Below are 27,949 nucleotides of genomic sequence, written 5' to 3'. Positions count from 1 at the left end.
CTGTCCTGGAGCGTGTAATTATTTGAATGATGAAATTTTGTGAAAATTCATGACGAAATTTAGTGATATTCCCCCTTTTTACAGCAAAGCTTTGTATAATATTTCACTGGACATTGATTCTTTTTATTTGATTTTTCCTATATTCCTTGTTCTAATTGATTCCTGTTTGTGCTTTGTATTAATTTTGACCTAGTTTATGTAATTTTTTTTATGGCACAGAATCAGTTATTATTACACCTGTTATAGGTTATGTATTTGGATCACATGCTTTACCTGGGTCACACACACAACAGGTAGCCTGTTTACTGCAGGTGACAGCAGCTGTAATATATAAGCAGTATAAAACACAGCTCCCACTACACTACACACTGCTCACTCCAGGCTAAATCAGTGCTTTCTGCCCTCAATCCCACACACTGAGCATCATCAGCCCAGAAACAGCCCACGGCAAAGAGGTTTTACACGTTTCATAAAACCTCCTAATCATCTGAGAGATGAGTTTTAATTGGTAAACCGATTAGTCATTCAGTTAATTTCAAGTGTAAGATGAATAACAGCAGTTTTTTATAGCTTCACTAATCAGAAAAAACATGTATTTTTTATTTACAGTAGCTTCAAATGGCGGATAAATCCCCTCTACCTGTTTGCAGTTCAAACCTCGGAGGCAGATCCAGTATCTCAGTGCTGGCTGGTCGCCGCGCGCTCCTGCTTCATGTCACAGACGCGGAGTGTTGTGGGCGACAGGCGGCTCGCTCGGCTGGCTGGGCGCGAGAGGCTCCCGTGAAGTTGCCGCTCGCATCCAAGTGTTCGAGTCTGCGCAGTGAGTGGGGACCGGCGCTGCCTTCAGGCATTTGTCGGAAACACTGGCATCGCGAGGGGGCGTGCGCATGAACGACCCAAACGACCCAAGAAAAGTGGGGGAAGTCGAGATTTTCTATGATATCCGAATTGATACGATTTGATATTTAGGTGGCAGATAACATAGGCTATAAGCCGTGCCAACAACGGTTAAAAACGTTTTTTTTTTTATTTTATTTTTTTTATTATATGGTATTTTTTGGAATTCTATGTAAATAATCAGTACTGCCATGCGTGTAAAAAATTAGCACTATGCCAGTGTTTATATAAGCCCCCCCTCCCCTCATCAGAGTTACATTTCTGTAGTTTTGACGTGTTTTGAAGACACGCCCCGAGCCATATCAGCTCTATGAGTGAACAAAAAACACTCCAATCAACACTTCTAATCTCCAAATCATTGTCACGACTCAATCAACACTTATTAACACCGGAAAGTTTGGTGTGTGTGTTTCTATTTGCTCTCTATACATTTTATTTGTCACGCATTTTAAATGAATTAAAGCATTTAAAGTTATTGTACCTGATGCGCATGTTCTCCCCTTTATTCTGCTGCTAAAGCACGAAGTAGCTCTGTGCTGTGTGTGATTTCTAAAACAAAACACCAGCCACCATAAAAACACTTGTTGCAGCGTCCATTTTGGTTTTTATCTCCAACCAAAAGCACTTGCAACGTCCTCCTGCTTACGACTTGGGGTGTCGGAAATTGGAGCTTACGATGAGCACTTGAAGGCAGCACATTAACTGAAACACAAACGTTCCCTGACGGAGCAGCTGAAGATTGTATTGTATTGCTAGCTAAACAGCTAAAATATCCAGATTTTGTAGTAACATTTCGGTAGAGTTAGTGAAGGGATCCTCGATATTATTGATTAGTCTGTCAAAACTGGATTATAATGTCCATTATAAGATACTGTATTTCATCCTGGTTATCCTAAAACAGGAGGACTGCTGGCGGTGGTTCAGGTACAGCTGAGCTCTGTCTCCCCTTAGTGGTGAACTGCACGTACTACCACTGTAATGTTGCACAGTGGTTCTCAACCTGGGGGCCGGGACCCTCCAAAGGTCCGTGACATCATTTATAGAACAGGAAAGAAAATACATATTTCTACTATACAAATCATTATTATCATACCTATTTTTTCTGATTTTTCTCTATTTTTTTCTTTTTTTTTCTTGTGAAATACTGAATAGTTTAAAAGCCTCTAGGTCTCCTCTGATACTAAATCAAATGAGACCACCTGAAAATCATTCCTTGTTCACCACTCTGCATAAGAGTAAGGGTTTCTGGCACAACTTCACCTACTTCCAAGGTGCATGGAGAAGGGAAAAAGGTCTAAAAAGGTCAAAACTCCAGCAGCACTTGTAGTATATAGAACAACTTTCTTGTTAGACCAACGCGTTTCGGCTTGTGGCCTTCATCGGGGTCAGGCCACAAGGTGAAAGGCGTTGGTCTAACAAGAAAGTTGTTCTATATACTACAAGTGTTGCTGGAGTTTTCACCACTCTGCATACAGCCTGTGAGAGGGGGTCATGAGTGGTCATCTCTCTTTTAAGGGGTCACCACGAGCCAAAAAGGTTGAGAACCACTGGCCTTGCAGAGGTGAGGTTATCTAAAACACAGCGCATCACTGTCATCATCAGCTTAACAAACAGTATTGCATTTAATAAGATTTATTTATTGTGTATAACTTTGCAAACACGTTGACTTAAGCTTACATCAGAATACAAATAGGAGCAATAATCAAAGAAACTCCAGAGGTCATTAAAAGCTATTTACACAGCCAGTTCAATGTTCCCACTTTGTACACTGAAAGAGAATATTATACTGTTGATAGGTTTTCATTGTAGCAAATAAAATTGTAAGCAAAGTATTAATAAAAATATAGTTGCAGCAACACACTTTGCTGTATTTGATAAGCATTTCATTAGAGTATTGCACTGCTATTATTTCTCTGCATTTTAGCAACAGCAACAAGAATCTTGGTGATACATGTACATATGCATTTTTGGTCATATACTGCACAGTATAGGTGTCCTCTGCTCTCGTCTTTACAGTGAAATTATTGTAAACATTTTTCGGAATGTCAGTAACAGTGATAGAAGATTTTACATCAATCTTTGTGATCAGAATGTGTAGCTGATTAAAATGATCTCATGAAATTAAGAACACAGTTAACTCTGATCGATGTTCCGCTTTAAAGACCGTAAAGTAACCAAGGTTTTGTTGTTATTGAGAGACATGGCTTACTTTAGCTCTGTACCATAAGCAAGGATATTTCGTGAAGCCCTGTCATGAATGCTATAAGGGCACTCGATTACACTGTATATTTACAACTTGATCACATTTTCAGTGTGAATTATATAGATCTTTCCTCTCTTTACAGGTCTACAACATGCAACCAAAGCTTGAAGTTAGCACTATCCAACATCCACACCAAGAAATGTTATCCTGTGGTTGGTAAGTCTGCTAATTCTGCTAGCCACTTTGTCAGGTTGCCAAACTGTTTTCAGTCTCATTTTTCTATCCCGCCACTTAATTGGCCAGTGAAATTCTGAACCCACTAGCCACTGAGGCTGGTCGATGAGAAATTTAACTTCACCCCCTGTTCACAAGAAGTTTTCTTACTTCTTAGCTCCATCAAAAAACTTCATTTTCTCAGTGTGCACAGAATCTCTCAGCCGTTGAATAGATGATGCTGTTTCACCTGAAATGGGTTCAGCGGAGTCTACGCCAAATACGTGTGTCGTTTTTTTAGTTATGACAACTGTTTCACTATTTTCACTCGACATTTGCCTGACTACATGCCTCTCAACCACCATTTTCTTGCCACTCTGTGTTTTGTATGTAGCTTCACTGGTCTCTAAATTTAGGGGCAGGCCTCCAGCGGATTGGACTTGGAAATCGGTTAGTAGCTTGGCATGCTGCGCTTCTGGGGTTGCTTGTATATTTGATGTAATGACATGAATTTTTCTAGATTCCAGTTTGAGAGTGTCTGCTGATGAAGATGAACCTTCAGAGGACAGAATGGTGACTTTCTCAGGCAAGTTGGGCTCAACTGAGATCCGCTCAGTTCTTGTGGTGGAAGTAATGACATTACTATGCACCTCTCCGAGCCCCATAGCGGCATTAGGATCAGAGTATTTCACAGTTACCTTGGTTGGTGAGGATAGGGACAGGCCAAGTTGTTCACTTGTCACTGTAGAGCTAACATCGGCAAAGGCGTCCGATGACTGGACTGAGCAAGTTGTGCTAACGTCCTCCGGGCTCTTTTCGCTCTCGTGCTCCTTTTGTTCGGAAATCTTGGCAGGTTCTGATGGAGAAGACAATCCAAATTTGGGGAATCTCAACCAGCCTACCCTCTCAGGACTTTTGACAGGCTCTTGCTTGATATTTGTATCCTTTTCCTTTGTCTCCAACTTCTTTCCACTTCCCGTTGTCTCTGCCACATTTGTGCTATCTGCTATCTCAGTTTCCTCCGGTGACCGACTAAAACTCAGCCTGGGAAATTTGAATTTCGGTTTGCTTTTTATTTCTGTCATGTCATCCTGTTGAGTTTCAGTAATGAGCTGAACATTTAGTTCATCTGGTCTTTGGACCTCCTTTGAGGGTGTAAGCTGTTCTTCCACTTCCTTTGTTGGAACATCAAATTCAACATCAATGCTCTTGAGGATCTCCCCAAATGATGTTAATGTCTGTTTGGGTGATTTCCCCAGTCCTTGTGGCTCAACTTCAATTTCCAACTGATTGTGTTCCCATTCAGTGTCAACAGGGACATATTCATCTTCAGGTCTGGGTTTTGAAAAACTGAGCCGTGGCATTTTAAATGTTGGTAGTTTGAATTTACTTGGAGAGCCAAGGTCAGCCTCAGTCTTTGGTGCGTCAGATTCTAATGTTGCTGTTTCTTGTTTAGCATAATCAGTGTTGGAGACATCTGCTTTAATATCAACAGATGGAACTTTAATCTCGACTGCAACATCCTCTTTAGGAATTTTCAGCTCAGATCCATCCATGTTGAAATCCTTGTGCACTTCAGGTACTTCTACAGTGGCATCTGGAGAAGCTACTCCGAATTTAGGCAGTTTGAATGTTGGTGTTTTAAATTTTGATGGTGATCCTTCAACATCTTTCAGTTGAACTTCGATCTCAGGAGCTTTAATTTCTGCTTCAGGTTGTTTAACTACCACCATTCCTTCTGGTAGACTATCATTTACTTTTGGAAGACTGACATCAACTTCAGGTTCTTTAACACTTGGCTTTGAAAATGAAAACCTTGGTAATGAAAACCTTGGCTTTTTCAACTTGGCATCAACCTCTGTTGTAGGTGTCTCTGGTACTGAAATGCTAGCAGAAGGCTCTCTTACTTCAACATCAGGGACTTTGACCATGGCTTTAGCTTCTGGTAGTGTAACATTTGCATCTTTATTTGATAAGCTTAAATCAATTTCAGGTCCTTTTACTGTTGGCATGGAGATCCCAAGATTTGGCATTTTAAACTTGTCTCCTTTTCCCTCAAGTTCAATTCCTGTAGCTTTCACATCTATAGTTGGGCCTTCAGTGCCAATGCCGGATGTTGTAATGTCAGCTGCAGCTCCCCCTTTAGGTATTTTCAGCTCGGCTCCATCAATGTTAACATCTTTGACCAGTTCAGGTACTTCAGCAGTAACATCTGGAGTAGCAGCTCCAAATTTAGGTAGTTTAAATGTTGGCATTTTAAACTTTGATGGTGATCCTTCAACATCTTTTAAGTGGACTTCAGTCTCTGGTGGTTTAAATTCTACTTCAGGTTCTTTAACCTCCACTTTTCCTTCTGGAAGAGAAACATCCACCCCTGGCAGGTTGATATCAATTTCAGGCTCTTTAACGCTTTGCTTTGAAAATGAAAATCTGGGCAATGAAAATCTTGGCTTTTTCAGTTTAGCGTCAAACTCTACAACAGGTGGCTCCTCTATTGAAATGGCGCCCGTTTGCTCTTTGACTTCAACATCTGGGAGTTTGACTTCTGCTTTAGCTTCTGGTAATGTGATATCTACATCTTTCTTTGATAAGCTTAAATCAATTTCAGGCCCTTTAACCTTTGGCATAGTGATGCCTAGATTTGGCATTTTAAACGTACTTCCTTTTCCCTTTCCCTCAAATTCAATTTCTGTAGTTTTCACGTCTACAGATGGACCTTCAATGTCAAACCTTGGTGTTGTGATATCAATCGTAGCTCCATCTTTAGGAATTTTCATGTCAACTCCTTGAGTTTTTATATCTTTGTCCATATCGGGTACTTCTGCAGTCACATTTTGAGAACCAATTCCAAATTTGGGAAATTTGATTGTTGGCATTTTAAATTTTGATGGTGATCCTTCAACGTCCTTCAGTTGAACTTCACTCTCTGGGGCTTTGATTTCAAATTTAGCAGAAGGTTCTTGTAGTTCAAAATCAGGAAATTGAACTTCTGCTTTAGCTTCTGGTAGTGTGATGTCTGCATCTTTCTTTGACAAGCTCAAATCAATTTCAGGCCCTTTTACCTTTGGTAATGAAATGCCAAACTTTGGCATTTTAAACTTGCTTCCTTGTCCATCAAGTTCAGCCTCAATCTCAGGAGCTTTAATTTCCACTTCAGGCTGTTTGACCTCCACCTTTCCTTCTGGAAGAGATACATCCACCACTGGCAGATTAACTTCAGGTTCTTTAACACTTGGCTTTGAAAATGAAAATCTGGGTAATGAAAACTTTGGCTTTTTCAATTTGGTATCAATGTCTACCGGAGATGGCTCCTCTATTGAAATGGCAGCTGAAGGTTCTTTGACTTCTGGAAGATCTGGAAGATGAACTTCAGTTTTGGCCTCTGGTAATGTAACATCAACTTCTGGAACTGCAATGTTGACGTCAACATCAGGGGCTTTAACACTTGGCTTTGAAAATGAAAATCTTGGCAATGACCAGCTTGGCGATTTCAATTTGGCATCAACCTCTATTGTAGGCGTGTCTGGTGCTGAAATGGTTGCAGAGGTCCCTTTGACTTCAACATCGGGGAGTTTGACTTCAGCTTTAGTTTCTGGTATTGTGACACCTATGTCTTTCTTTGATAAGCTTACATCAATTTCTGGTCCTTTTACTTTTGGCATAGAGATGCCAAAATTTGGCATTTTAAACTTGATTCCTTTTCCCTCAAGTTCATCTCCTGCAGTTTTCACATCAATGGATGGGCCTTCAATCTCAGTGCTGGGTGTTGTAATGCCCACGGCAGCTCCCTCTTTAGGAATTTTAAACTCAGCTGCATCAATTTCAATTTCTTTGTCCACATCAGGTACTTCAACAGTAGTAGCTAAGGTAGCAGCTCCAAATTTAGGCATTTTGAATGTTGGCATTTTAAATTTTGATGGTGATCCTTCAACATCTTTTAACTGAGCTTCAATCTCAGGGGCTTTAATTTCCACTTTAGAAGAAGATTTTTTGACTTCAACATTAGGGAGTTGGACCTCTGCTTTAAGTTCTGGTAGTGTGATGTCTATGTCTTTCTTTGATGAGCTTAAATCATATTCAGGCCCCTTTACTTTTGGTAAAGAGATGCCAAACTTTGGCATTTTAAACTTGCTTCCTTGGCCATCATGTTCAGCTTCAAATTCAGGAGCTTTAATTTCCATTTCAGGTTGTTTGACCTCCACTCTTCCCTCTGGAAGAGAAACATCAACGTCTGGAAGGTCGACATTGATTTCAGGCTCTTTAACACTTGGCTTTGAAAACGAAAATCTGGGTAATGAAAACCTTGGCTTTTTCAATTTGGCCTCAAGTTCTGCAGCAGGTGGCTCTTCCATTGAAATGACACCTGAAGGTTCTTTGACTTCAACATTTGGAATACAGACTTCTGTTTTGGCCTCTGCCAATGTAACATCAAATTCAGGGGCTTCAAGGTTGACATCAACATCAGGGGCTTTACCACCTGTCTTTGCAAATGAAAGTCTTGGCAATGACCAGCTTGGCTTTTTCAACTTGGCATCAACCTCTATTGTAGGTGCGTCTGGTATTGAAATGGCACCTGAAGGTTCTTTGATGTCAACATCAGGGAGTTTGACTTCAGCTTTGGCTTCTGGTAATGTGACATCTACATCTTTCTTTGATAAGCTTAAATCAATTTCAGGTCCTTTAACTTTTGGCATAGAGATGCCAAAAGTTGGCATTTTAAACTTGCCTCCTTTTCCCTCAAGTTCAGTTCCTGTAGTTTTCACATCTAGAGATGGTGCTGTAATGTCAGCTGCAACTCCCTCTTTAGGTATTTTCAGTTCAGGTCCAGTGATGTTAACTTCTCTCTCCAATTCAGGCACTTCTGCAGTGACACTTGGAGTAGCAGCTCCAAATTTAGGTAATTTGAATGTTGGCATTTTAAATTTTGATGGTGATCCTTCAACATCTTTTCCTTGAACCTCAATCTCTGGGGCTTTAATTTCCACTTTTGCTGAAGGTTCTTTTAGTTTAACATCAGTGAGTTGGACTCCTGTTTTAGCGTCTGGTAGTTTGACGTCTACATCTTTCTTTGATAAGCTTAAATCAATTTCAGGTCCTGTTACTTTTGGCAGTGAGATTCCAAACTTTGGCATTTTAAACTTGCCTCCTTTTCCCTCAAGTTCAGTTCCTGTAGTTTTCACATCTAGAGATGGTGCTGTAATGTCAACTGCAACTCCCTCTTTAGGTATTTTCAGTTCAGGTCCAGCGATGTTAACTTCTTTCTCCAGTTCAGGCACTTCTACAGTGACATTTGGAGTAGCAGCTCCAAATTTGGGTAATTTGAATGTTGGCATTTTATATTTTGATGGTGATCCTCCAACATCTTTTCCTTGAACCTCAATCTCTGGGGCTTTAATTTCCACTTTTGCTGAAGGTTCTTTTAGTTTAACATCAGCGAGTTGGACTCCTGTTTTAGCTTCTGGTAGTTTGACGTCTACATCTTTCTTTGATAAGCTTAAATCAATTTCAGGTCCTGCTACTTTTGGCAGTGAGATTCCAAACTTTGGCATTTTAAACTTGCTTCCTTTTCCCTCCAGTTCAGTTCCTGTAGTTTTCACATCTAGAGATGGGCCTTCAATGCCAATGCTGGGTGCTGTAATATCAACTGCAACTCCGCCTTTATGTTTTTTCAGCTCTGCTCCATCAATTTTCATTTCTTTGTCGATTTCAGGTACTTCCACACTGACATTTGGAGTAGCACCTCCAAATTTAGGGAATTTGAATGTTGGCATTTTAAATTTTGATGGTGATCCTTCAACATCTTTTACTTGAACCTCAATCTCTGGGGCTTTAATTTCCACTTTTGCAGAAGGTTCTTTTAGTTTAACATCAGCAAGTTGGACTCCTGTTTTAGCCTCTGGTACTGTAACATCTACATCTTTCTTTGATAAGCTTAAATCAATTTCAGGTCCTGCTACTTTTGGCATGGAGATGCCAAAAGTTGGCATTTTAAACTTGCCTCCTTTTCCCTCAAGTTCAGTTCCTGTAGTTTTCACATCTAGAGATGGTGCTGTAATGTCAACTGCAACTCCCTCTTTAGGTATCTTCAGTTCAGGTCCAGCGATGTTAACTTCTTTCTCCAGTTCAGGCACTTCTACAGTGACATTTGGAGTAGCAGCTCCAAATTTAGGTAATTTGAATGTTGGCATTTTAAATTTTGATGGTGAGCCTTCAACATCTTTTCCTTGAACCTCAATCTCTGGGGCTTTAATTTCCACTTTTGCTGAAGGTTCTTTTAGTTTAACATCAGCGAGTTGGACTTCTGTTTTAGCTTCTGGTAGTTTGATGTCTACATCTTTCTTTGATAAGCTTAAATCAATTTCAGGTCCTGTTACTTTTGGCAGTGAGATTCCAAACTTTGGCATTTTAAACTTGCCTCCTTTTCCTTCAAGTTCAGTTCCTGTAGTTTTCACATCTAGAGATGGTGCTGTAATGTCAACTGCAACTCCCTCTTTAGGTATTTTCAGTTCAGGTCCAGCGATGTTAACTTCTTTCTCCAGTTCAGGCACTTCTGCAGTGACACTTGGAGTAGCAGCTCCAAATTTAGGTAATTTGAATGTTGGCATTTTATATTTTGATGGTGATCCTTCAACATCTTTTCCTTGAACCTCAATCTCTGGGGCTTTAATTTCCACTTTTGCTGAATGTTCTTTTAGTTTAACATCAGCGAGTTGGACTCCTGTTTTAGCTTCTGGTAGTTTGACATCTACATCTTTCTTTGATAAGCTTAAATCAATTTCAGGTCCTGTTACTTTTGGCAGTGAGATTCCAAACTTTGGCATTTTGAACTTGCTTCCCTGCCCATCAAATTCTACTTGACTTTCTGATGGCTTCAGTTCCACTTCAGGTTGTTTGACCTCCAACGTTCCTTCTGGAATAGAAACATCTACATCTGGGAGATTGACATCAGTTTCAGGTTCTTTAATGCTTGGCTTTGAAAATGAAAATCTGGGTAAAGAAAACCTTGGCTTCTTAAATTTGGCATCAAACTCTGTGGCAGGTGGCCCCTCTATTGAAATAGCACCTGAGGATTCTTTGACTTCCACATCTGGAAGACAGACTTCTGTTTTAGCCTCTGGCAATGTAACATCAACTTCTGGGACTTCAAGATTGACATCAATATCAGGGGCTTTACTGCCTGTCTTTGAAAATGAAAAACTTGGCAATGACCAGCTTGGCTTTTTCAACTTGGCATCAACCTCTATTGTAGGTGTGTCTGGTATTGAAATGGCACCTGAAGGTTCTTTGATGTCAACATCAGGGAGTTTGACTTCAGCTTTGGCTTCTGGTAATGTGACATCTACATCTTTCTTTGATAAGCTTAAATCAATTTCAGGTCCTTTAACTTTTGGCATAGAGATGCCAAAAGTTGGCATTTTAAACTTGCCTCCTTTTCCCTCAAGTTCAGTTCCTGTAGTTTTCACATCTAGAGATGGTGCTGTAATGTCAGCTGCAACTCCCTCTTTAGGTATTTTCAGTTCAGGTCCAGTGATGTTAACTTCTCTCTCCAATTCAGGCACTTCTGCAGTGACACTTGGAGTAGCAGCTCCAAATTTAGGTAATTTGAATGTTGGCATTTTAAATTTTGATGGTGATCCTTCAACATCTTTTCCTTGAACCTCAATCTCTGGGGCTTTAATTTCCACTTTAGCAGAAGGTTCTTTTAGTTCAACATCAGGGAGTCGAACTTCAGCTTTAGCTTCTGGTAGTGTGACATCTACATCTTTCTTTGGTAAGCTTAAGTCAATTTCAGGTCCTTTTACTTTTGGCAATGAGATTCCAAATTTTGGCATTTTAAACTTGCTTCCTTGCCCATCAGTTTCTATTTCGCTTTCTAGTGGCTTAATTTCCACTTCAGGTTCTTTCACCTCCACCTTTGCCTCTGGAAGAGAAACATCCACATCTGGAAGGTTGACATCAACTTCAGGAGCTTTAACATTTGTTTTTGAAAATGAAAATCTGGGCAATGAAAACCTTGGCTTTTTCAGTTTTGCATCAAACTCAACACCAGGCTGCTCCCCCATCAAAGGCTCTTTGACTTCAACCTCTGGTAGTTGGACCTCTGCTTTAGCTTCTGGTAGTGTGACATCTACATTTGTCTTTGGTAAGCTGAAATCTGTTTCAGGTCCTTTAACCTTTGGCATAGAAATGTCAAGATTTGGCATTTTAAACTTCCGTCCTTTACCCTTAAGGTCTGTTTCTGTTGTTGTCACATCTATAGCTGGACTCTCAATGCCAATTCTGGGTGCTGCAGGCCCCTCCTGAGAAATGTTTATCTCGGCTCCATCAATTTTGATATCCTTGTCCATATCAGGTACTTCTGCAGTCACATGTGGAGTAGCAGCACCAAATTTAGGTAGTTTGAATGTTGGCATTTTAAATTTTAATGGTGATGCTTCAATATTCTTTCCTGGAACTTTGATCTCAGGACCTTCAATTTCAATTTTAGCGGAAGGGTCTTTGACTTCAACATTAGCGAGTTGGATTTCTGCTTTTGGTTCTGGTAGTGTGACATCTGCTTCTTTGCCTAATGAGCTTACATCAATTTTAGGCCCTTTTGCCTTTGATAATGAGATGCCTAAGTTGGGCATTTTAAACTTGCTTCCCTGTCCATCAAGTTCAGGAGCTTTCATTTCCATATCAGGTTTTTTCACCTCCAGCTTTCCTTCTGGAACAGAAACATCTGCTTTTGGAAGACTGACATCAATTTCAGGGGCTTCTGGGAGTTTGACCTCAACTTTAGCCTCTGGTAGTGTGACATCTACATCTTTCTTTGATAATGTTAAATCAATTTGAGGCCCTTTAACCTTTGGCATAGATAAACCTAGATTTGGCATTTTAAACTTGCTTTCTCTTCCCTCAAGTTCAGTTCCTGTAGTTTTCAGATCTATAGCCCCGCCTTCAATGTCAATGCTGGGAGCCTTAATATCAACTGTGGCTCCCTCTTTTGGAATTTTCATATCAGCTTCATTGATATCCTTGTCCATGTCAGATACTTCTACAGTGATATGCGGAGAGCCAACTCCAAATTTCGGCAGTTTGAATGTTGGTACCTTAAATTTGGATGGTGATCCGTCAACATCTTTTAAATGAGCTTCAATCTCAGGGGCTTTCATTTCCACTTTAGAAGAATGTTCTTTGACTTCAACATCAGGGAGTTGGACTTCAGCTTCAGCTTCTGGTAATGTGTTATCTACATTTTTCTTAGTCAAGCTTAAATCAAATTCAGGCCCTTTTACTTTTGGTAACAAGATGCCAAACTTTGGTATATTAAACTTGCTTCCTTGCCCATCAAATTCAACTTCAGCCTCAGGAGCTTTCATTTCCACTTCAGGTCTTTTCACCTCCACCTTAACCTGTGGAAGAGAAACATCCACTTTTGATAGACTGGCCTCAACTTCAGGCTCTTTAACTCTTGGTTTTGCAAAGGAAAATTTGGGCATTGCAAACCATGGCTTTTTCAACTTAGCATCAGCTTCTAAAGTGGGTGTCTCTGGCACTGTAATGGCAGCTGAAGTTTCTTTTACTTCAAAATCAGGGACTTTGATCTCTGCTTTAGCTTCTGTTAATGTGACATCTACATCTTTATTTGAAATGCTTAAGTCGATTCCAGGTCCTTTTACTTTTGGCACAGAGATGCCGAGATTTGGCATTTTAAACTTGCTCCCTTTTCCCTCACCTTCAGGTCCTTTACTTTTCACATCTATAGATGGAACCTCAATGTCAATGCTGGGTTCTGTAATGTCCATTGTCGCCCCCTTTTTGGAAATTTTGATCTCAGCTCTATCAATGTTTATATCCTTCTCTACATCAGGTACATCTGCAGTGATGTTTGGAGTAGTTGCTCCAAATTTGGGCAGTTTGAATGTTGGCAATTTAAATCTTGATGGTGAGCCATCAGCATCTTTCAGTTCAACATCTTTCGTTTGATCTTCATTCCCTGGGACTTCCATCTCTATGTCCTTTTGCAGTAATATATCCTGATTTTCAGAGCCGGCGGGTTTCATCTTTTCAAATGGCAGTGATACATCAACACTTAGTGAAGCATCTGCTGTTAAGGACTGCGGCACTGACTTTAAGGATAAAGAGTCTTCAGTGAGTCCTGGTTCAGTTTTTGACTTTTTCATTTCTTGTTGTAATTGATCATCTTTTTGTTCAGAGAGATTTCGTTTAGGCAAGTTAATACCAATGTCAGGGAATCTTATATCTGGCTTTGCAATCCCAAAGCTAGGCATTGTTATCTTTGCCTTCTTTGATTTTTTGTCTGATTCCTTAGGGCTGAGTGTAACCATTTTACCGGTTATTACTTTGTTTTGTTCTGTGATATCTGCAGATTCATATGCAGATTGGATGCCCTCTATTTCTGTTTTCCCAATTACCTGTGCCTGAAGATTGGTTGCTTCTTGTCTACTTTCCTTTCCAGGTATTTTAATATTCTCTTGTTTATTGAGCTCAGTTTTGACTTCATGGTCACTTTGCTTTGCCTCGAATTTGTAATCCTTTTTAACTTTAACATCTACTTTGGTCTCACTTATAGGTTCTTGGCAACTTAAATCAACAGGTTTGATCTTTGGCAGTTTGACTGAGGTCCTGGAGATTTCTGGAGAGGCATTTATGTCAAACGTAGTGAAATGTGCCTCTTGTTTTGTTTTGATATCGAGGACTTTTGTAGGGGTCACTTGTGTTTTCATTGATATTCTCTGTGCATTTGCGTCTATAACAGTAATTTCTTCAGGAATCAGTACTCCTGACATGTCAACTTTAGGCAGCTTATATCCAGGCAATTTTGAAACTGCCTCTTTGACACTGTCAACATCAATTGACATTTGTACAGTTTCAGCTTGAATTTCTTCAACATGTCCGGTTAAAACAGCTTTAGGTTCTTTAATTCTTTTGGTTGTGGTCCTCATAGATGGTAAATCCTCCATACCTGGTATCTCAATATCCTCACGTTTGGGAAGTTGTGTTTTGGAAAGACTGCTTTCTGACAGTCTTTCATAAGGATCTTCCTTCACTCCTGTACCCTCAGTCGTAAGATGCTTTATTTTTGTTGTGCATTCTTCAACATTTACATCAATTTTTTGTATAGTGTCTTCCATGGCAATGTCAGTGAAGCCTATTTTAGGCAATTTGAATGTCGGGCTTGTCTTTGTGTCTGTTTTTTGCTTAATGTCCATTGATAATTTCTGCGTTTTTTCTTTGCCTTTCTGTGGAGATTTTCTTATAAGTCCTACGTCAGACATGTCAAGGGAAAGATCGACCTTAGGAACACTTATTTCCATCTCTGTTGGCACAGGTTTGGCAGAGATTACACTGGCACTCTCATTGTTAGTTACTTGGGTGTTGGCATCCATGTGCGACACAATACTTGGGATGACAGCTGATTTTTCATTTTCCGTTGTATCTGTTATTTCAATACTTGCCCCCAGTGTTTGCAGTCTTTTTGGTGAGGATTTTGGTTTTACATCTTGCTTGTGTGATTTATCTTTCCCCATAATTCTCATTTTTAATTCAGACTTTTCTTTCTTCTTCTTTTTCTTCCCACCAGAGGGACTTCCTTGATCTGCCAGAGCCACTGTTAGATCTGCTGTTTTCAGAGTGCTATCTAGACTGATAAGTTCTACCTTGTGTTGAATGCTTCCAGGTTCAGTCACATAGACTTGGGGTCTTTCTCCTGAGGGGCTTTCAAGGCACTCAGGTGAATGTATGTCTGATGCTCCCTGTGTTTGTCCAACTCCATTGATAGGTCCAGTTGTTGGTGAGTCTGTTTCCTGGTCTTCAGATGAGCTTATGCGGCCCCTCTTCCTCAGAACAGAAAGCTTTACCTTATGCCTTTTCTTGCCCTTGAGAGCGTCTTGAGATTTTATTGGCGACTCTGTGTCACTTGTGGTGGGACTCAGCTCCAGCTTCCTCTGCTCATCAGCCTCTGAGGAACTGTGAGACCTTGTAAAGTGGGACTTCCGTCCTTTGCCAAATGAGGGAAACTTTGGCCATGAAATGCGAGCATCACCATGCCTTTTTGTTTTTCCTTGCTCCCTCATCTGCGAAGAGAAGTCCTCTTCCTCCTGTTCAGCAACAAAAAAGTGGAATGTCAGTTTTAGCCCTAAGACTACTTATCACAAAGAGTCAGAGAGAACTTAAGAATAGTTACCGGGATGACTTCAGGTTGGAAGACTGGTTCACTCTCAGTGATGTCTGGCTGGCGCTTCAGGCAGAGCTTCACTTTGTAAGCCTGAGCATGTTCCAGAATCTGAATGGCATCGTCGTATGTCACATTGTCAAAATACACAGTGGCACTCAGAATCTGATCACCTATGTAAACAAGAGAAAATGTTATACACATATGACATTCATCAGAGGACATACAAGCTTGTCTCATGAGATTTTCCAATGGCCCAAAGGGGGCAGTGCATCATTTGTAAGGGCAGCATGTGTACCGTAGGCTTGTTTGATTTATCAGTTGCCCCATATTTCTCACTTAGAATGGTTACAGTAGGTTTAGTTTACACTCTGTCATTGAAAACATTTGCCACTATCACCGTTTTTCAAGCATTAGCTTACCTTCTTTCACGCTGAGATTTTTTGAGGCAGGTGACTCTGGCACCACTTCCTTAATGAAGAGTCCGTCTTTTCCCCCTCCACTGAAAACAAGACCCTCTGAACATCCATCTTTTGCTGTGTTCACGATCACCCCTGACTCCGGGCTGTGAACCTCCTGCCAATACGTCAAAAGAGAAAGCACAGTCTTTACCTTGAGCCATGTTATTCCCTGCTGCAACAGAACTTGAAGGGATTCACAACTATGGAGAAGATAATGTGGGAATGTCGCACCTTCAGTTTACTCATCTTTGGAGTTGAGCGCTTGTCAAACAATGACCCAAGCCCAGACTTTTTACCTTTCTTTCTACTCCCACCTTTGTGGAGTGGGTCATGCTCCACTTCACCCTAAAAGAAACACCATAAAACTTTTAATTCTGGCCAAACGTAATACTCGTCAAAAATTGCAGTCAGAGATGATCCCTTATTTAAATAGGCAAGTTGACAAAGACATTTTAATTTCTAGCAACAGGCTCAGGGATTAGTTGCATGAAGAGGGGAGGGTTATATGCATACACATATTCATACATGGGGGCTGCCCAGTAAAACACCAGTCTTATACTGTTTGGTCTACTGGAGCAATTGGGGATAGAGGGCGTGTCAACACCAAGCATGTTTGAAGCGGTTTATTCAAACTCAAACTTTTACTTCTTTGTGGTTTATTAGGAGTGAGAACGTAATCCAAGCCAACTACAGGAAATGATCCCAAAACGCAAGGATTTATGGGTCTAAAGCAGTGGTTCTCAAACTTTTTCACGTCAAGGACCCCTAAACTGACACAAATTAGACCACGGACCCCCATTTGATAAGATTTTGTCCCAGAGTCCCCCATCTGGTAAGATTTTTGCTTTTAGATGTTTTATTACAGAAAGTATATGAAACCCATGACCAAAATAGTCATGCATTCTGTCATTGTGCTACTTATGGATGGAATTCTATTGAAAATAAAGTATTCCCCTTTTTGCTGGGGACCCCCTGGAACCCCCTCAAGGACCCCTGGGGGTCCCCGGACCCCACTTTGAGAACCACTGGTCTAAAGAGACGGATTTTGACAGCAGTTCCTCATGCTTGGAAAGCCTAGCATAACAAAATGAAGCGACTCTGCACTGATGCTCATATTCAGCTATTTCTTCTTGTTTTCTTAAGTTATGTGAACACCAGCGAAGGTAAATAACAGCAAAGAGCGTAAACAAGTACAGGGTCTGGAATCAGATTTGTTTTGACTCCCCTCTTGTGCCAAAATTCCATGAGTTAAATTCAGTAACCTTTTGGTCACAAGCTTACTTCTCTAACTTTATTATTCTTCTGCCTCTCCAAAAGAGACAGATGAATCATTGATGAGGTGGTGCTCTGTACCTCCTTATCACTGTCTGTGTATTTTTCAGTTTCGGGATACTCCTCAACAGGGGACGATCCTTGAGGACGCGGTCTCTCTCCCTCTATGAACTGAGATGGTTCGTCACATGTCTGGAGTGTAGATACATGGTTACTAAACAGTTACACTGCCTGTTGTTTATTTCCATAACATATGTTGTTGATGTTTTCTCAAAGAATGATGTTTGCTCATTACACCAGATCAACTCAATGAAGCCTTTACAGCTTGAAAACCTGCCTTAAATTGATCAGTCAATACAGGTGCAAATACAGGTACCAACAACTGCTTGTTAAGATAAGACAAAATGATAAAAGGTAAGATAAGATGAAATAAGATAAGATAAGATGAAACTTAATGGATCCCTATGGGGAAATTAGGTCGTTGTAGCAGCAAAATAAGAGAATTCAGCGGGGGGAAAGGAAATAGAACATAAGCGCAAAAATATAATCTAAAAATAAGCACTAAAACAGTAGAAAAAATAAAATAATGAAACAGTAAAAGCAATAAATCAGAATAAACAAATGTATGGCTATGTAAACATATGCTGCAATTTCAACACATTAGACTGTAAAAGTCGGAAGTATGGGAATTACTAACATTTATGGATTTACTTACAATTGTTATTGACAGATGTTATGAACAGTCTCATTTTCTTGCTTAAATATGGATTAATAAATATGAAACATTTGTTACATATGTAAGTATAGACAAATATAAGCAAATATATATATATTTAAGGATGTTGTAACATTTGCTTTATGCATACGTATAAACAGAAGTAGGCCTATAAACACTTAAGGAGCTAACTTATGATTAGCAGTATTGATTGGTTAAAATGATTAGTGTTAACATTATTAACATACCATTTTTCAGTTAACTGAATTGCCAATACAGAAACATTTTCCAAACATTAGTGGCTGGTGAATAAAACCAACTAAAAGACGTCAATTAAAAATTTCAAGTCATGTCACTCACTGAATCGGCCTCTGCACCAGGCTCTGCTCCCCTCAGCCTCCGGCCAGCTCCTGTTCGGCAATAACAGAGAAAACAGACATTCTTAACATTAATGCATTTAATGACATTTTAGTAAATAACTCTATTTTACCAATATGTTGCATGCTGATGCTTAGCTAAATGGAAAATTGCATTAGTTTATTTTAGCAGCGCCCGTCACAGATCAGCAAATTCCACTTAACTGCAAAGCAACAAATAATGCTACATGCAGCTTTTCACTGAAGCATTTAACAAAAAATCATACAAAAATGAAACAAAGCAAATGTATTCAGCTTGATGTATTTGTATTTTTTTTTGTATTTTAATAAATTACAGTAGCATCTAAAGTACCTTCTGTAAAGTTAGACAGATGTTTTAGTGCTATTGCCACGCGTAAATGAATGGAATATAGAAAACCCAAATTTAAATGCACACAGACAGGAATGAAACACCGGTGTTTATCTACAGTACTTCTATATTCTGCACAGTAAGCTGAAACATCCTCCCTGTCTCCTCCCTGACTCCTGGCAGTTGTTTTGAGGCTCTGAGAGACACTGGAGCCGATGATGAGACTATTTAGAGTTCTTCCTGGCAATAATTCCCCAAGGGAGCCGCTTCCTCCGTCGTCTGTTAAGTGATCCAGCGTATCGATCCTGATATTTGACTCCACAGCTACTGAGCTCGACCTCGAAGGCAGTAGAAAAGGGAAAGTCTGGCTCTGAATGCGATTATTATTATTATTACCAGCTCTGATACCTAATCTCACTTCAGTATGTTTCCATTTTAAACTATCCCTGCTATCAAGCCATTTTGATGTGAAGCCCAATGTCAAGGTTTCCTACACAGGCTTAGAAAGTCTGGAAAAAGGGATGGAAAATTAATTTGGTAATTTCTGGGTCCTAATAAGGTGTGAAATTTATACGACCAGTGTTGGGGGTAACGCGTTACAAAGTAACGCATTACTGTAATCACATTACATTTGTCTGTAACGCAGTAATTTAATGCTAAATTCAGTAGTCACATTACAGTTACTAATCAAACAATTATGTCGTTACTTGCGTTACATAAATTCTTCAATTATCTGCTGGATCTGGAATCTGCAGGATTATCTGGGCAGATAGAAAAAAATCATCAAACGTGCCTTTTCATGCACGCTTGCGCAACAACTTCTGACCTCTGACCTCTCGTGTGACTTTGGCTGGAGACAGTTTGTGCGGGAGACAGGACAAAAATGGCAGAGCGGTCTACAACTTTCGAGGGGTGGAGATATGCACATTACTTCAAATTTGTTGCTCGAAAGGACAAGAATGTGACGGTAAAGTTCTGCTAGGCATGCAACTGAGTCTTGTTCTCGCCACAACATTTTTCTGTGAAGTGCTCTTTGGGCTGGTTTTCACCAACTTTGCTGTCGGCTTTGTGGTATTAAAGAGCATAAAAGAAAGATCTTGTGTATGTCCTCCTTATTAGGATAGGGATTTGTGCTGATATGTGGGCATATGTAAGGTTTAACGTTATATTGTTAACTGGCAATTACGTGACAGTGCATCTCAGGCGATGTTGCGGAGTAACAAAAAAGTAATGTAACGAGTAGTGTAACGAATTACTTTCTACAGGGAGTGAATAAGTAAAGTAATGCATTACTTTTTTTAATAGTAACGAGTAATGTGTACATTACTTTTTTTTGAGTAAAGACCCCAACACTGCATACGACTATGCATTTTCTGTGGTGTAAGACCCCCCCATCAGCTAATAAAGATCATCAAGAGACCACTGAGCTCAGACCTGTTGGTGCGTCATCCTGTCAGTTGAAAAAAATGGGGTACCATTCACCAAAAATAGCCTTTTAAAGAGGATAATTTTATTTCTATTGCATACAAAACGTTTTTCTGGCCCCTGTCATCTCGCACATTCTGATATTTGTCGCTGTGAAGAATAATCTTCAGCTATAGAGTGATATGGAATAGTTTGTTAGGTCAAGATGGCTATCTGCATAAATCACGCTGAACACCAAACTCTTCACATCAAATTAAGAAATTCAGGTCTGGAAAAAGTATGGAATTTTGAAATTGAAGCTACATAGGAATCCTACAATATGCTCATATTCATGTATTGAATATGCAATAGTGCCACAGCTGCTAAACTAATTCTCCCCCACCTTGCAGTGTATAAAATGTGTTGGGAAATGCTTTGTGTGCCTGTGTAAGTCCATTAAAGCAGGAGATTTCTAGTGTAAAAACATCCCACTGTATCAGGGTGTGGTGTTGCCTCAGCAAGTCGATGGGTTCAGGAGAGTTCAAGAAATCTTCAAATCACATTAACTTTGCGTTCTCCTTACTGACACTGACAAATTCCCAAAACACAAACTGCACTCTCGTAAGTACAGAACACATTCAGCTGACATGGGAGAATTAGAAATAAAATTAGAGAACACAGAATACAGAATTCACACTGTGAAGTCTGATGATTACTCTCTGGCAAGCCACAGTCTAGACACGTTGTGAAACAGAATAATCAGAAGTCTTTACATTTCAGCTGCCTACGCCGTCAAGTCAAGTGTTGTACAAATCCTCACCATACAATCATAGCCTTGGTTCTCTTTCAGAGCAGGTATGACTAACAGCAACACTTTTTTTTTAGAGGTTAGAGACAATTTTAGAGGCCATTCTTTGAAAATTACACAAACAGCTCACCTACCTGCTGTTGTTTTCTATCCCTTGGAAATAAAGCTAGGTGTTGGTGTCACGTCGTCCAAACTCCATTTATATTCTACAGGTTTGAGTGCTGCTGCCAAAGTGGCTAAAGTGATTTGTTCAGCCTCTAATGGACAAAGAAGGCGGGACACTTTCAGCCTACTTTTAAGTCGCTGTGTTACCTTGCTTGAAGTTGCGTCATTCACTAACTGAATTAAGTGTTCCTGATTTGAATGCAATTGAATACAGAGCAATTTATTATCTTATTTCCCTGGTTTCTTATTTCTTTTTGCTATTTCTGTTGTGTCTCGTGGACTATAATATGCACTCTTAAAAATGATGGGACATTTCCAACTCATGGATGTATTAGGGTTATATATTTTTTTTTTAAACATATTACGGATTGTGGTCAGAATTCAGGATCATATCATTTTCACATCAGCCTGGTCTTAAAATGCAAAAAGATTAACATTCTCTGTGCACGAAAAGAGAGAATTGCATTTCCCCACCATGAAAGCATTAGGTGGAGGAGACACGACTAATACCAGGAAGTAGTTTGATGGTGGAAAGTAAGGGTGTGGGGGGGCGGATGGGCGGAGACATTTACCTTCAACTCAGACGACCCGGGTTCGATTACTAACTCATGATAAGACGTTTTGTACTGGGAGGGAAGTTAACATTTTCTGTGGAAGGTTTTATTTCACATTGGCCAAAACCTCACTTTACCCCAACCTTAACCAAATTGTTTTAGATGCCGAAACATAACCCTATCCTTAACAAGAGTTGTTTCTGTTGCCTAAACTTAACTATTAGCTAACTTTTTCACATGACGAACAATTGAAAATGGAGTGTCCAGTTTGTGCTATTGTCAAATAATCCTTTCATGGTGGAGAAATGTAATCTTCACATAATATCAACGTAACGTATTACAACGTAATCCGCGTTTCAGAGGTTGTGCTCGTTTCACAAAATTTTGTGAGGCTGCGTATGTACATATATACATTCAGGATTCTGTAACTATGTGTGTTCAAACTGCATGGTTTCAGCTGTTCTGTGAACTGGAGTGAGTGACGGTCCAGTGTGCCATTGGGAAGTTATTTTTAACAGAATGAGATATATTAATTAAATTAGGGCGACTGGAGTGCCTGCGTCCCTCTGGCTGAAAAGTGTCATGTGCCATGTCTGCAGCACACAGACACTGTAGTAGTGACAGATGTAGTCAGTGTGTACAGTTAGCTTTATGGAGTATAAGGATTCAGTCCCTGCTTGACAGGACTGGATGATGTATTTCATGTTATACACCACTTTGTTCACGTGGGTGTCCAGTATTCCTGCCCCAACAACTGGCACTGTGCATGCAGAAACTCCTTTCTCAAATATTTGTCATGTGGGCGCTGCAGAGGCTCGATAACAACTCTCACTGGTCACCAATACTGTCAAAATAAAATCACATACACAGTAAAACCATGTCCTTGTTTAATTTGTTATCATAGATTAGATATCATAGCCTAAATATTCATAGTCGCCTCCTAGCCTTCTAATACATTCTTAAATGCAATATTGTGCAGGCATTTAAACACAATATTACCCAAAATGTATGAATGCTAAAAGCAAAACCTTTAATATAAATATATATATATTTATTACTTATTTATTTAATTTTATTTGTGCTTGTTTTGTTTTAAGATAGTCTATTATTTAACCTGTAAATTATTTTAAGTGAGTTTTGGGATTTTTTTTCTTTTTTGTGCAAATAGGCCTATCTTGTCATTGTCAAGGTACCTATATCCCTCACATGAAAAAAAACCAAACTTGATACAAAAAAAAAAGGAGAAGCAAAAAACCTCATTTTAAGTGTTTAAGCTTATTAAGATGACGGCCTATTTTGATCTCTGGTGTGAAGAAGAAGCAAAAAACATAATTTTAAGTGTTTAAGCTTATTAAGATGTCAGCCTATTTCGATCTCTGCTGTGAGAGCTCAAAACACAGTAGCAGTAGATCCTGAAGTCTTTTGCGGTGCAAATCCTGCATGAATCATATTTGGGTGGCACTGCAGCATTGTATCTGGGTGTGGCTCATCCCTCACTGCTGGGCCTCTTGTGCTAACTTGACGAGGAATGAGGCCAACAAACCGCTCGGTCTGTGACTTACTGCTTTCAAACAACACAGCTGGACAGTCAAACTCATCTGTGCTTACATGATGCTGTGAGACTGAACCTCATGTGATTGGTTTTGTTGACATTCATTAAAATCATCAGATCTGTTAGAAGCTAAAAGATCTTTCTAATCGCAGAAACCTAGATCAGTTTGTAGATTTGACCGAAAATCCTTACTGTGTATTTGATACCAAAGTTACTTTTCCTCAACTCTCTTCTTACGTAACGAGCTCTGCCCCAGTTGGTGTGTTTCCCTGTTTAGCAGCACCTGGAAGGCTCCCTGCAGCTCGCCTGTTCGCTAAACTAATATAATACAGTTGATTACTTCTGCTCCGTTTACAGGGAGCCAGGATTTGGATTCTTCCCATTTTTTTTGTGTGACAGACACAGGCTCCTTTCACTGGAGGCCAGTTTGTTTGTATCCAAATTATAATAAGATTTGAGCGAAGGGAAAAACCAGAATTAGATTTTCTGCATGGATTATGTGAACATGGGACTGCGAAGGCGCATGCTTTCAATCTATTAATCTGGAACGAATGTACAGGGAGTTTCATCATAGTTGTGGAATTCGGATCTTAATCTGCCCTTATTCCCACGACACATACCCTTACACCAAAATTTCATCGAAACATTATTATGTGAGGTCAACAAGCCACACCTAGGTCAAATTGTATTTGCAAATACTTGTTCGTGTTTGTTTTACGCTGCTTGGAGCACCAGATGGCTGAGATAACACCGCAGGGTAATTCAGATTGTATTGGGTTAGTTGTCAGTAGGGTTAAACCGATATATCAGGCTGATATTGGCCTGTTATCAAATATTGGATATCAGCCGATCAGTATCGTCCTCTACTGGTATGATACCTACAGAGCAACAGTCTGGAAAACCTGAAGTCAAATTGTATTTTCTTATTTATTCATGTAATTAATCATGTAATGTTCAATTATGTTTTTTGTATATTAATTCTTAATTTAAAGGCAGTAATGTATCCCAGAGTTTCTCTACCATTGAATAGTTGGTGTGGGTCACTCTGCCTTAAAGAGCTGCTGACACTAAAAGAATTTAATCAGTCTGGGTTTTCAGTGGAGAGTTTTAGTGTCCCATGATGGTCTGAATGCTGTTTCAGAGGCTTTTCCACCCTGACAAGAATACAATTCCAGGCAAACACTGAAAACTAGATTTTTTGGCATGAAAATTATACAAATATTGAACATCGGCACTAAATGTCAGCTATGGACGACTTCAATCTAAACATTCTGGTATCATTATCGGCCTTCAAAAACCATATCGGTCAAACCCTACTTTCAATTACACAAAAGTATTCTAAATTGACACATACTTTGATTGTGTTGTTTTATCCTATATGGCAAAAACCACCCATCTGGTACTCCAAGTGGGTTAAAACAAATGTTCAGATTTACTAGCATGCTTTTTGATCCAGGTCTGCACTGAGCGATAGCAGCTACACAAATATGTTTAAGTGGCATGATATTGATTTAAGAGCAGGATTCTTCAGACTGATACTGATGGTTTATAATGGATCACTTCCCAGCAGTAAGCTCTCTGTCTCCCTCTCTCTGTCTCTCTGTCTCTCTGTCTGTCTCTCTTGCTCTCTCTCTCTCTCTTTCTCTTTCTCTCTCTCTCTCTCTCTCTCTCTCTCTCTCTCCCTCTCTCCATCTGACCTTGAGCTTTGCCTCCAGCCTCTCAGAGAAACACAAACTTCTCTAAATCTTGAGGCAGATTTAATTAAAGACAGACACTAGTGAACGTGCAGAATTATGGAAAACTGCAAAAACATCATCTTGGGACAACATCAAATACAGTGCAATACCAAATATGCGGCTTCTGCTCGTAACAGAGGATGTTACAGTACTGGACGCTGATATTCACCTCCTTCACACAGTAAACATGCTGCCCTGATACTGTGATGTATACTAATAATATAGGCCTACAATATACAAAATATTTCAAGATGCTTTTCTCACCAGTACCAGGTAGTAATTCAGTTTACCGGGGTTGTTTCATGAAACAAATTTGGAATTTATGTAAGCATCTCTGTCGCTTTCTCCTTGTACTGTATATTGTCTACATGCCATGTGGGTGACACAGCAATTTAGTAAGCCAAAAATGTTATGATTTCCAACAGAAAAACACTGAAAATGTTGTTCAGGTGCCGGGAAATATCCATTGAATTCAATTGAAGCAGTGCATACAATGTCCACAAGCAGCAACAGTGAATGTGAATGAAATGAAAGCGACAACACAAACACGGAAGCAAAATGTAAGCCTTGTTGAAGCCACAATAACTATTTCTTATAGTTCAAACTAAAAGGGTTGACTTTACATTCATTTCCAGGAAATAAAACTCGTGATTTACTTAAAGTGTAACCTTTTTATCCACTTTCCAAATCTCACAAAGAGTACTAACACTTATATTCATCCTGGAGTCTGTGGAATTTGAGGAATTTAGCACTGATATGGCTTGAAGCTAATGAATTTTACACAAACCGCAGAACTACGTTCCCCTGACCGCATACATGATAACTAACTTGTGTATTTGAGTGTAGATAATACTGAAGTATACAGACACAATTTCAACCTCCATTTTTTGTAACTATGAAGAAAATGGTATAAAATGAATAACTGGTAATGAACCCTCCTTATCTTCATTTGTCCTAGCTAATTCCCAACCAGGTGGCTGCATCTGATTCCCCTAAAAACCTGCATTCATAAATATGAAAATTAATAAAAAGTTATGTATCATGAAGAGGAAGACCGCACATCACAGTGTTTCTCAGCTCTGTGTGCAGGAAATCAGACAATAAGATTTGAATTTCAGGGAAGTTTTACAGTTTTTAGAAATTTTAGTTTTCCATGGGCTAGCAGACTAGTAGTGCCTCCCTCCTTCACACAAGGCTTTTCAATGGGGATAGTTCCAACTGTGAGCAAATTAGAGCTGAGGTTTTGTGCATTTTCATCCTAGAAAGTTATTTCCTACACTTTTGCTATTATCTTTAGAAGTCTGTACACATGATTTTGGCTTTGCTGAACCGCTACTCTAACCGTGTCTGTGTGTCTTTTAGCATCGACATCCATCTGCTTCAGATTCGCACAAGGAGGAAAACAAACGAGTGCAGAGGCGCCTGGGAGGATGACATCTCCTCACACTCCCTCCACACTGCAGACACACCCAGTGCTCACTGCAGGTCAGTAGCACAGCATCAGCACCAGCACCAGCCTCCTTACACTCTCACTCTCTCTCTCTCTCTCTCTCTCTCTCTCTCTCTCTCACACACACACACACACACACACTTAATCTCTCCCACTGCACTACTGAACCCTGCTGCTGAATCAGTGAATTGTTCAGGGGAAAAACAGCAGAGGCAGAGAGAGTGTCAGAGAGGAGGAAAGGGTAGATATACAGAGATAGTGAAGGAGAGCGAGAGCAATGCCCACCCGTCCCTGGAGAGGCGTGCCAGTTGGGGAAGGCCAGGTGGAAACAGTCACACATGATGGCGGTGGCGGTGGCGGCGGCGGCGGCTTAGCAGAAACCGGTGATGAGGTCCTGGGCCGGGCAGGCAGCCTCCTAAAGGGGGTGTAGGAGGGGGTGGATGGGTGGGAATCTCTGCCTGCTGCTTCCCCCTGTCCTGGATCAGCCTCTGTGTCCGGTCGCGGCGCGGGCAGGGATGAGTTGCAGAAATAAGCCGAGGCAGGAAGAGAGCGAGACAGCGGCGGGGCAGGCGAGAGGAGAAATGATCGCTGCTGCTTCCTCGGCGCTCAGAGCAGTCCACCGAGTGAAGGAAACTCCCTCATCTGTCCTGTAAACACCGACCTCCAGTGCAGCACGCTATCCTAATTATGGGAGGGGCTGCCCCCCCCTGCCCCACACACACACACACACACCACCCACCCTCCTCCTCCTCCTCTTCCTCCTCTCTCCTCTCTCATTGATCTGGCTCATCGGACAAGGACAATCACGATGTCAGGTTCTGGCTCCAGCTGCAATTGCTACGGGACAGGAAGAGTGAAACAGCCTATTGACACGGGGGCGTAATTCAGTTTGACGCGGCGCGGCACACTTAGTTTAAATCTCTTCATAGTAGACAGGAAAGGAAGATGCTCCCTGTGCCAATTTCAGATGGGAAAGCATGGGGAGAAGAGGAAAAACAGACTTGGGAAAGTTAGGAGAGAGAGTGGAGAGGGGGGGCGTTGTCCTGCTGAAGGATTTCACAAGTAAGATAAGATAAGATATCACTTTATTAATCCCCTTGGGGAAACTGGGGAAATAGAGTGTTACCTCATGGTCAGGGTGACAAGGGAAGACCTAAGGGCAGACCTAAGGGACCCATACACACTGATCAATTACAGGACAGTTTACCAATACATGATAAATACAGCCTGTTACAGTACATCATGTTTCACCCTGGGCTCTGGGAATACTCACACCAGTCATGCTTGTAATACAAGAGAGGAATGTGTGGCAGTCTCTTTCACACAGGCCAGTAACATAGCGTATACATTACAAGGTATACAATAACATAACTTAACGTGTGTTAAAATGTATATACTGTATTGGAAAAGAAGTGAGGTAGCTGGTGAAAACAGCACACCATGAATTATAAATGCTGATGGGAACAGCCTCAACCTGGAAGCAATGCAACATGTGAAATGCCTCTTAAAGTTAAAGGAAAAATCCACACTCATATACAGCCGGTTATTTTGTGATGAAATGTTGGAATTCACTTTTTTGGTGAACACACTTTCCCTCAACCTGCTACCGTCTACT

At 40.3% G+C, this 27,949-nt stretch overlaps 1 protein-coding gene across 1 annotated transcript; it reads right to left on the bottom strand.

The window, feature by feature from the left end:
• Positions 1-3,480: 3,480 nt before the first annotated feature.
• On the bottom strand, positions 3,481-26,674 carry LOC139638277 (neuroblast differentiation-associated protein AHNAK). Its single transcript, XM_071512351.1, has 12 exons — positions 26,620-26,674; positions 18,300-18,346; positions 17,306-17,416; positions 16,184-16,297; positions 15,914-16,067; positions 15,504-15,664; positions 13,732-15,417; positions 10,587-12,708; positions 6,946-10,223; positions 5,836-6,549; positions 4,432-5,652; positions 3,481-4,296 (listed from the first exon to the last, which is right to left on the bottom strand). Exons 1-12 carry the CDS (start codon positions 26,672-26,674, stop codon positions 3,481-3,483), a joined length of 10,479 nt encoding a protein of 3,492 aa, XP_071368452.1.
• Positions 26,675-27,949: the final 1,275 nt, after the last annotated feature.

The sequence above is a fragment of the Centroberyx affinis genome, unplaced genomic scaffold (genome assembly GCF_046629955.1).
Source record: "Centroberyx affinis isolate AG114_WGS23_722 - 3 ecotype Tasmania unplaced genomic scaffold, CSIRO-AGI_Caff_v1 ptg006247l_1, whole genome shotgun sequence".
NCBI lineage: Eukaryota > Metazoa > Chordata > Actinopteri > Beryciformes > Berycidae > Centroberyx > Centroberyx affinis.
Note: the sequence above shows the minus strand (reverse complement) of the source record. Positions and strands in the feature narration are given on the sequence as shown.

Coding starts and splice junctions, on each gene's coding strand:
- LOC139638277 (XM_071512351.1), bottom strand. CDS start 26,674: ATGTGTGACTGTTTCCACCTGGCCTTCCCCAACTGGCACGCCTCTCCA. Junction 16,298..17,305: donor ACACAGACAGTGATAAGGAG/GTACAGAGCACC, acceptor TGTTTCTTTTAG/GGTGAAGTGGAGCATGACCC. Junction 16,068..16,183: donor CAAAGATGAGTAAACTGAAG/GTGCGACATTCC, acceptor ACGTATTGGCAG/GAGGTTCACAGCCCGGAGTC.